The sequence below is a fragment of the Myripristis murdjan genome, chromosome 22 (genome assembly GCF_902150065.1).
Source record: "Myripristis murdjan chromosome 22, fMyrMur1.1, whole genome shotgun sequence".
In the NCBI taxonomy this organism is placed as follows: Eukaryota; Metazoa; Chordata; class Actinopteri; order Holocentriformes; family Holocentridae; genus Myripristis; species Myripristis murdjan.
In genome coordinates this window covers 26,449,545-26,460,450 of record NC_044001.1, presented here as the reverse complement: position 1 = coordinate 26,460,450, position 10,906 = coordinate 26,449,545, and the positions used below count along the sequence as shown (strand labels likewise).

The window sequence follows — 10,906 nt, the reverse complement described above, 5'->3', positions numbered from 1 at the left end:
GCTCTGTGTGGAGACTTTGTACTCATAGGTTGGTGATTGAACCCTAGTGTGGTTTAATTCACCAGCCTTTCATCATTGGAAACTGTAACCCAGGTGCCTGTCAGGCTTGTAGCCTATTTGATTTCAGTGGACTACACTGACTTTTACAGCGTGACCTAACAAGGTCAGATTTGGTTATGACCCAATTTTATTCACTACAGGTTCAACTGGTGTGACTTGAATTCATATAGTCGCAGTGGAGTTCCCTATGTTTAGCAGGACGGTCACAAAGATCAGTAATGTTCATAAACTTGCTTGGATTTGCTTGATTGAAAACCTTGATGCAGCCTATTAAGCATTTAGTCAGTAATGGATGATTTTTGCTTATTGGAGCGCCCACTGTCAGAGTTAAACCTTCAAATCATATTTAGCATCACTGACTGACTAAATGCTTGTTGGTTATCTCAAAACAGTTTTCTAGACTCACTCACAGTCTTGGACCAGGACAGTACACTGATTGGATGAGTATAAATTTGAATTGGAAATTGTGTGTTTTATGCTTAATCCCATCAAGTTAAATGGATCCCATTCATTTAAGTCATTTTATTACAATATGTGTCTTTTTCATCCCAGTACCGGACTCATTGATCTGTTTTGCCTCACAGACATCACACTGGTGTGCATCACCACTGCACACAAAATTTGTTTCATGTATTTTCCCACAGTAGGACATGAACCAAGCTAATCTTGGCTGTTGGCAGTTTTAACTTAAAATTCAGTTCAAGAGGTGGATTTTCTTCAAATGTGAAATCTTCTATCCAAGGTTATCCATGAGAGGCAGTGAGAGAGACTGACTTTTCGCTAGTCAGCTGCAGTCTGAGTCAACATTTTTTAATAGTTGGAATTGAAAATGACCCCAATTTAGACACACTAACATCTCCACAAGAAGGCACATTTCGGATGTCATTCCTCTCTAGAAAGTAGCTCAGTGTCTCTACCCTTTTGACCATGTCCGATCATTTTCCTACATAAAAATTGAAAACCAGCATAGAGCTTGGAGCCTTCAGGGAAAACCATCAAAGGATTCTTTTGCAAATTTATAAGCAGACTAGACCCAATCTGCAGTGTCTTAACAAGAATTAATGTGTTCACCATGCTTTTCCACAACTTCATAAGACCTCACTGTCTGCTGCTCGTTAAAAACCAATCAATCAGCAGTCGTCACTTATTACCAACTTCCCAGCAGTGATGCTGTTTGGTTGTTTGTGGCTGGTTCTCAAGTATTAGTATTGTATTATTCATTGAATTCAGATCAAAGAATAATTTTGCTCTGAATAATTTTGTTTTGGTTCCACTTCATTCTCCTTACAGTGTTCTATGTATAATATGTTCCTTCAGGGGGGGAAACACTGATCAAAGAGATGTCTGACTGTGCATTGTGCAAATAAAATTGACTCAAACAGCAAACTGAAAGATTATTTATTGAACTTGCATAAAAAGTGACATCATGGTTTTCTGCATGCTTCCAGGCTCTGCTCTCTAGAACTTGAGGACGACGCGAATGCTGAAAAAGGAAAACGAGAGCTGACGTTATGGCTGTCTCACTAAGGCCTGAAATATAATACTGACTCAAATGATACTAGATGGAAGCGTGGCCTCCCAGGGGCCCCATTATAAAACCCTGTCTCACTAACTCAGTTTTGTCCTCAGCAGAGGGCAGCAGTGACGCATTAAACCTGTGATGGACAGCCCTCGGAGGGACGCCGGAACATGGCTCAGATTAACATTAACATCTTTAATGAAACCAAGGCTTACCATTTCCCAGCGTGCATGAGATCAAAACCATCAATGACCTTCTCAAAGGGTAGAGTGTGTGTAACAAATTCATCCACCTTCAGCTTCTTGTTCATGTACTCCTCCACCAGTTTGGGAACACTCTCCACACTTTTGTATCCTAGGAAGAGTACAGCTAGAGTGACCTCATTTCATCAGGGTATTGTAGAAAGCTTTCATCTTCAAAAAGCCAACTTTTAAGTTATTGATAGAGACTCGTTGATTTTTTCTTTGTTGCCTGTAGGTTTTATTTCAACTTTTGGGGGAATATACTCTGGATAAAACTGTGAGATTCATTAGACTTGTACCCCTGTCTTCAGCCACATCTGTGCCTTTTTGATCCATTGGCATCAATGCCTACTTAATGGATTGGCTTCAAGCTGGAATCATTAAGCATTTTGCTGAATTCTGATTTGTTTGCTTATTAAAATTATTGACCATCAATACTAAATTATGGATAGCTCATTATTCACACAATGACGAGAAAACGAGAAATCACTAATGCTGAAATTTGATTCATGGGTTCATGCTTCATGACCCACTTGCCATTTAAAGGTCTGAAGGAAGTGAAAGACTTGAAACAGACCTGCCAGCTGTCTTTCAGCCAGTTACCTCCAAACGCAGTGCCTTTCCATGTGCGTCCTGTCACTAGCTGGAAGGGACGGGTGGAGATCTCTTGTCCCGCTGCCGCCACACCGATGATGACGCTGGTCCCCCATCCCTTATGACAGGCCTCCAGAGCCGCCCTCTGCCACAAAGAGACCAGGGCATCACCACAACTTGAACACATGGCACCACAGCTTCACTGTGGATGTTGCATCTCTAGCTCTACCAAAGACAACACTGATGATTGTGAAGGGCTTCCCCAAGCCTTTACAAACAAGAGATCTGACATTGATCCAGCGTCACTGATCTTATGTTTAGATATATCATTTTAATAATTACGTTTTCTTACTTTTTAATTTAGTTTTGTGAGTAGTACATAGTTTTTGCTACTTTTTTTTCTCAAAATTCCTGTTTTTCCCTAATGCACCAGTATTTGATTTGCTTTTTTGCTAACTGCCCCTTTTGCCAAGTGTTTGAAAGAAGCCAGGGATCTAAAGGCAGCTCCAGCCAGGCACAAAGAATCAAACCAGGGAACTGTCCGGAGAAAATGGGGATGTCACCTACTACTTAATACATGCTAGAAACTGAATATCGCCGCAAAACATCAGTTAGTGACAACATCAGAGTAAAGATATTTGTATTGGCTGCCACAAACCAAAACCACAAACAGTCTTCATTTCAAACAGGCACTTTCAGTTGAGTTAGAAGTCTGTCAGCTAACAATGGAGTCTAACTGTTATTTATCTGGTTCATTTCATTATCCACAGAGTGAATATTTGCATCATCATCATCCTCCACTCTTGATAATTCATCTCACCATGATCCCCACATTGCCCACGCACTCAAAGGAATAGTCCACCCCGCCATCTGTCATCTCAACCAGAACCTCTTGGATTGGCTTGCTGTGGTCCTTTGGGTTCACCATGTCTGTGGCTCCAAACTCTTGAGCGGTTTTAAACTTGTCAGGGTTGATATCAATTCCAATTATCCTGGTTGCCCCGGCCGCCTTACAGCCCATGATCGCTGCGAGGCCCAATGCTCCGAGACCAAATACTGCACAGGTCGACCCTGCCTCCACCTGAAACGGAATTGTTGCTTCCATCATTTTTAATACTATATCCCATTATCTGCTGCTGCAACTGCAACGAAATTCTCTACCGGGATCAATTAAGTTTCATCTTATCAACTTAGTCCAATGTTCCTGGGAGCAAAGTAACTGACCTTGGCAGTGTTGAGAGCTGCTCCGTAGCCGGTGGTGATGCCACAGCCCAGCAGACAAACCTTGTCTAGATGAGCCTTTGGGTCCACCTTGGCCAGAGAGATGTCAGCAACCACGGTGTACTCAGAGAAAGTGCTACAACCCATGAAGTGGAAAAGGTTTTTGCCCTTGCAGGAGAAACGGGTTGTCCCATCTGGCATCAAGCCTTTGCCCTGGGTTAGCCTGAAGGACAGGTTAAAGAGGCACAGATTTGACAGTGGTTTGAATGAGGCAGTGATGTGGTCTCCCATAACAGATTACAAAGACGCTGAAGCTGCACTAGGCAAGATGTTTATTCAATAATACACCCCCTTTACAAGCCCAAATCACAAAATGAGGCTCCAGCAAAAAAGTGTTCCATTCACAACTAATAGAAACCCTGTAGAGTCTTCCTGTTCAACCAAATGAAACTGGTGTTGATTGTTGGTGTTGCTGGACACATTCACCGTCCAAAGAAAGTGACAAATTAAAACTTAAGAGTGAAATACAAACTGCAAGGAGTAAGCAGTCTGTCCCAAAGCTGAACTCACCTATGTTAGATTATTCTCCGTTCTTGTCCTTTTGCTATCCTTTGGTTTACTTTGGTTTAAGTATCAGACCAGTTTTATGGTACGCATACTGTATGCAGTTTAGTGCATCCCCTCACAAGATTTTGGGGTTTTGAAGTTAAAAAATTGACTTTACAGTTGCCATTTGGATCTGGTCAAGGTGCAAAGTTGCCTTGTGCAGCTTTAACCCAAAACATTTACCTTATCTTTTGGCACAAGTTGGTTTTTGGATTCTTGCAGAACTTGCACTCTCCGCACTGCGGGACATACAAGGGTATGACTGTGTCTCCTGAAAGCTCAAGCATGGCATGTTCAGTTCAAAGCCATTAAGGTGTGAGTGTTTACACTGCAAGCTGTATTGTCAGATGATAAAACTACCTGTTCGGAACTTGGTGACTCCCTCTCCAACACTTTCCACGATGCCAGCTCCTTCATGGCCCAGCACTACTGGGAAAACTCCCTCAGGGTCTGAACCACTCAATGTGTAGGAGTCAGTGTGGCAGATCCCTGTGGCCACAATCTGAAAGAGATGACAGTTATTTGAGCCTAATTAAATCTACTGGTGCTCTCACTTTATGTTTAGAAGGGATGAAACAGCGAAAATCAAAATTCAACTTAATGGTATCATATCCCAACATTTTAGCATATGTGGCATCATTCACAGTCATATTGCATGAAATAAAAGTAAAAAGGTCAAGACTGCAAACAAGCAATCTGCTACTTAGTAACTCGTTACCCTCAACACTGGCCAAGAACCAGATTATAAAATACATCATATCTCTGGACAACATGATTCATGCCTCGAAAGCTTTTAATATTGCAGACTGTCGTGTGGTGTTAATCTTAATCTGTTGAAACAGGAAAGAGGAGGCTCTTCCTCAAAGGGTATACTTACAATATCACCGGTATTGAATTTGATATAGCCTGTGCTCAGGCTGGAATATGGGCTCTACTCCACATTGATTCCTACTTGATCTATTGTAGACTTTTGATCTATTTCCAAGCAAACTGTTCTTATGTGTGATGTGACTGGAAACTTGTGGAAAATTATGCACTATGCAAAGGTGCAAAGTGCATCTATATATACAGAAAAACAAAATCAAATCTGACTGTAGATAATCATTCAGGTTGAGTTGTTCATTAACTACTCTATAGGTTATATATGGTTGTCCATAGGTTACTTATCTGAGTTGCAGTTATGTCTCTTGGGCATGGCCACCATGAGCACCTCATTATCTGTTGGTAAACTGCTAACATTGTTCCTATTTCTGCCTTCACTCATCTCTTTCAACACCAATGACCTTCCTCGTCATTTGTAAAGACAGGTAATAACGTACTTCTGAAACGTCCAAGGGTTTCTCTATCTTTGTATTGCTAATAAGTGAAATTTGTTTGGACATTTTCCACAGTATTCTACTTTCAGTCTTATTTTGTTGCCACATTATATCCCACTGCTGAGCCTGAGCATTTCTATCAGTTGTTGTACTACTGCATAATTCATCCTGCCAGCCGTTTCAGGTTTAGTGAATAAATTTACACCCCTGTTGGTATTTTAAATCATGCAGTTTTCAGGTCTAGAAATATTCAACAGCAATGTGGTCCTCCTTAAAGGGAAATAAACCTCAGTTTAACAGTTGAATGATGGATGGATTTTGAGGATCTAAGAGAAAGCCAACAAGGTGTGAACTTGAAGGAGTAAATATATTAAATGTAACCATGTCCTTGTAGAGTTTTGAAAAACAGAATCATTGCACTGTGCAGAAATTGGGGACGGCTGTGTTGAAAGCAGAGATTTATAAAATCACTTATAAAATTCATAGCAACCATTGTCCATAGTTTCTTTCTGCTGTTAGCAGTTCATGTTTGTGGTGCAGGACAGTGGAATCAAAATGTGTGGAGATGAATGACTGTCTTCCAAAGCCCGAGATCACAGAATTTAAATTTGAGCCTTTTATGTTATCAAGACATCAAATATGAAGCTGCTGCAATACAGAACAAATGAAAAAAAAGTGACAGTGGTGGCACCATTGGGGGGAATTTCTGGGAATAAATTTGTCTTCTCTAGCTCAAATCTTTCAGCACTGCAGCTCATGTGTGCATAAAAACTGAAAACACATGTTTGTAGGTTCATAAATTCAGTCTCTTTATTTCCGATGGTGCAGCTCCTAAGTTGACATCTTGATTATAACACAGGTTCATAAATTGTTGTTGTAGCTGTGCAGTTTATGTAGTTTGGAGAGTTGATTATATTCCCAAATATTTAATTGGAGTACTCTGAACATACATCTAGCATACAGTGTGTGAAAGATATACCGTACATGAATATTTTGGGGCGAATGAGCGAACCTGTCCATTATATGACAAGAACATTGACACCAATGCCATCCATGCATTCCCCATAAATAATTGATTCTATTGGCCCATGTTTAATTAAGAAGCATGTCTCTTTAATAACATTTTTAACAGCAACTTTTTCTCTCTCAGTTCACATTCTGCACACTTAGGTATGGCCCAGTTTCTCTGATAGGAATTACAATAATCCCATCTCACTAATTTGTTATTGTAGAATTCAAAGCAGATTTTTTTTTTTTTTTTTTTTTTCATTACTGACTCCCACCAAATGTAGATCAGAGCATAGAACTGTCAGACATGACTGCACCCTGCCCGGCCATGCCCCAGCATCTGTGTTTTCTTACCTTGATGCGCACCTCCCCAGCTTTGGGTGGTGCCACCTCCACTTCCTCTATGATGAGGGGTTTCCCAGCCTCCCATGCCACTGCAGCTCTGCATCGAATGACCTACAGCACAGCGTGCCACAGCGTTACAGCTCCAGCAGGTTCAGCATTACTCAAGATAACAGCCCTTGACATTAAACCCCTTAGGATGATAGTGGCGGATAGTGGTATGTTAAGGTAAGTTAAAAGTTTGCCAAGTTATATATGAAATAAGTATCCTACTAATGGTACAATGACAGCAAGATGAAAAATCTTTTTTTTTCCTCAACACTGAATTATCAACACTGAATTGAATTTGAACTTTAGATAGATGTCTTTTATTTATCCCTCTAAAAATGATTGTTTTGGGTTGTTGCAGCAACAGAGACTGTTATTGAAACAGGATTTGTGCAAACAGACCAGTATTTTATAAATGCCTCCCACCAGCCACACATCTCTCAGACAACTCTTTCTTCTGTGTCCATCATAGATTGTGTAACCAAGCAATGGAAGGAATTCTCTCAATAGTTTTTGCACAATTTCATGTTTCCATTTCAACAAAAAGAACATTATATTTTATGTGCTTAGAGTCAGAGGATCTTCTTTCTCTCTGCTTTGTTCCTTTTAGTGCCTGTCAACACTGCTTCTCCCCAGACTGTTCTCCTTCATGTAAATACGCCCTCCCACTGTGTAAACATAGTCTGAGCTGGAAAGACCAGTATTTTTCCACATTCAGGAAAACTCAGATTTATTGAGGAATACATATCTTAATTTAACTTATTTTAATGTAACAAAAAGGCAGCCCACTTACCTTCCCAGCTGTTGCCATGTTGTTTCTCAACCAGATCCAGGACGGTTAGGTCACAATGGAGTCCTTATCAGAGGTTATTAACACATAGGAGGGGTCTGCCTGGGTTTTCCAAAGGCTGCGTCCAAACACTTCCTGTTCCTTCCAGCCTCACGTGTCCCAACACTTGAACCTGTCTTCCTTGTGTCCTATCTTCTAGTAGTGGAGAGCAGGGGTGCTATTCAAAATGGATATACTTAACAGTTAAATTTATCTTTGTTTCCATGCAAAGAATTTATAAAACTGTTGCTGTAGACAAAATGAGGAAAACGCTTTTGTTCATAGCATCTAGTATCACAGCTGAAAACTCTATCCAGTCTGAATTTCTATTATTTCATGTTTAAACATATTAATATATTGCCTACCAAAAATGCTATAACTAGAAGTGTAACTGAATACAAGTTAAACTGTAACAAAACATTCTGGAGGGAAAATAATAAACTAAACTAGACATTACTTTTAAACTAGACATTACTTTTAATATATATCTATATACATATCTATATATCTATATATCTATATCTATATCTATATATACTGTATATACACACATATATTGTTTTGTCTTTCTAATTCCACCTAGTTTTACTTATTTTTCAGAGCAGGTTTGGGTTTTTGGATTTTTTTTTTTTTTTTTTTTGGTGTGTCGGTTTAATTTGTATTCTGTTTCAATACTAATTGGAGTATTCTTGATAACTGATATGTTTCTTTAAAGGTGAAATGTGAATATTTGCCTCTCTCTCTCTCACTCTGTACATATACTGTATGTATATGTGTGTGTCTATACATATATATATATATATATATATATATATATATATAAAATCATTTATATAATCATACACTACTCACAAAAAGTTAGGGATATTTGGCTTTGGGTGAAATTTATGGAAAATGTAAAATGTTCACGCTACAGTGATATTATATCATGAAAGTAGGGCATTTAAGTAGAAGCATGCACTGGTGATTTCCTCATCTCAAACAATTTCTTGAAACAAAAGCCAACAACAGTGGTGGGTATACCACAACAAAAAATGTCAGTGTCAATAACTTGTCATGTGCCCTTGAGCATCAATTACAGCTTGACAACGACGTCTCATGTTGTTCACAAGTCGACTTATTGTCTGCTGAGGCATGGCATCCCACTCTTCTTGAAGGGCGGCCCTCAGGACATTGAGGTTCTGGGGTACAGAGCTCCGAGCCTCTACACGGCGACTCAGCTGATCCCATAGGTTTTCTATGGGATTCAGGTCTGGAGAAAGTGCAGACCACTCCATCTGAGGTAACCCAGTCTCCAGCAGCCATTCCCTAATGATACGACCTCGATGAGCTGGAGCATCAAACACCTGATGTGAATTTTGACGTTAAACTCCTTGTTAGAGAACAGCAACTTGTGCAAAAGGTACTGAAACATTGAACAGCTGGACATGTGCATTCAAACGTTTACAGAAGGTCACATTAAGTTCACCTGTAAAGGTTATAATGCATTTTAGGTTCATCCTGAAATTTCACCCGAAAGGCGAATATCCCTTTTTGTGAGTAGTGTATGTATGTATATGTGTAAATATATATATATATATATATATATATATATATATATATATATGTAATTTTTTTTAGTCATGCAGGCAAAAATTTATCAACCTGAATTATAATTTTTTTTATTCTGCACAGACAAAAAGATGAAAACTAAAAATAATTTTGAAGTATTTCTAATTTATTTTGTTTATATAAACTAGTGTTAGTTGAGTCTCTGTGTTAGACCAGTGATGTTCTGCAAGGCTCATTGTTGGTCCCTATGCACTTCATTTTGTTTCCCCCTCTGTTGCTTCATCAGGGAGCACGGGGTTTCACTCCCCTGCTATGCTGAAGACACTCGCTGTCCAATGCCCCTCTGCCACATCAAACCTCAAAATCTGTCTTGAGGTGGGGTGACTGTTGGTGACACATAACTTCCTCTGGCTGATTTACCTTGTATTGATTTTCTTTAACTTAGGACTTTGAGATTTGATCAGATAAGAACTCAATACAACCTTTAACTTTAAAAGATAAGAACAACATTGCCCCTGGATATCTAAAATCTCAAATTACTATGGCTGAAAAACAATATATTCCTATTTATTCCTATGAACAAAGTTCAAGTCCTGCAGAATCCCCAGTCTGCAAATCATTATTTCGTTAATACCAGTTTGTGGAACTGTAAAGAAGTTAGAACAATACAAATTGAGGAACAGGCATTATTAGCACAGGTAAATTTGTACCATGTATATCCATGCCATTATGTTATGGTCTAATAAGTCAAGTTGCGGCTGGAATTGAAATATATTTCATGAAACATGTCTCTGGATAAAGGTTACTTTATCATACTTGAAACATAGAGACACAGCTACACATGATTATCAAACCTAACTTGCTCCAGTTTAATAATGTCTTCAAAGGTAAGATTGATTGTTGGCTGTTGAAGGTAGATATTAAAAATGAAATGAAATACTACTTCAAGTCAAAAGGGAAAAGATTCCATGAAAATGCAAATACATATAAATAATAATGATAATGATAATGATAATAATAATAATGATAATGATAATGATAATAATAATAATAATAATAATAACAATAATAATAATAACAATAATAATACGGTAATAATAATAATAATGAATGCATGTATGCATTTCTGAATGCATTTCATGCTCACATGCTTTTCCTGTTTTATCTGTCTGCTTAATTAGCTCAAGAGATGTTTTTCTCTGTACTCTACTAACAATCCATGCCTGACTGTTTTAAGTTTTTCTCTTCTCAAGTTTCTTCAGGATAGATTTCTGCGTATGGAAAAGTCAATACCTTTACTTAATTTTACTGGATTACTGGTTTCTCTTTCACATAGCATTAATTTTTCCTTTATATGATGTGTGTGTTCATTTGTAATTTAATCATGACATTGGGAATTACTCCGCACTTTGAATGTGAGCTAAGCCACTTTGATGTATGAGGGTGTTTGATCCAGCTTTGCTTCTTTTATGTGTTGGAGTTTGACTTTCTCTGCCATTCCATGGTTGCACTCCCAGCTTTGATTGCCAAAAAGTATTTATTAAAATCACAAATATATCTTATCCAAGAG

General features: G+C 38.6%; 1 protein-coding gene across 1 annotated transcript; it reads right to left on the bottom strand.

Annotated features, from left to right (window-relative positions):
* Window positions 1–1,441: 1,441 nt before the first annotated feature.
* LOC115380624 (alcohol dehydrogenase class-3 chain L) lies at window positions 1,442–7,853 on the bottom strand. The gene is made up of 9 exons (XM_030081739.1): window positions 7,750–7,853; window positions 6,921–7,022; window positions 4,603–4,744; window positions 4,426–4,513; window positions 3,640–3,859; window positions 3,236–3,496; window positions 2,425–2,560; window positions 1,795–1,933; window positions 1,442–1,543 (listed from the first exon to the last, which is right to left on the bottom strand). Exons 1-9 carry the CDS (start codon window positions 7,765–7,767, stop codon window positions 1,519–1,521), a joined length of 1,131 nt encoding a protein of 376 aa, XP_029937599.1. The 5' UTR covers window positions 7,768–7,853; the 3' UTR covers window positions 1,442–1,518.
* Between the last annotated feature and the right edge of the window lie 3,053 nt (window positions 7,854–10,906).

Bases quoted from the DNA above. Each gene is read 5' to 3' on its own strand.
- LOC115380624 (XM_030081739.1), bottom strand. The intron at 4,745-6,920 runs GTAAGAAAACAC...CATCTCTTTCAG, and splicing joins CTGGGGAGGTGCGCATCAAG to ATTGTGGCCACAGGGATCTG. The intron at 3,497-3,639 runs GTCAGTTACTTT...ATTCCGTTTCAG, and splicing joins CAGCTCTCAACACTGCCAAG to GTGGAGGCAGGGTCGACCTG.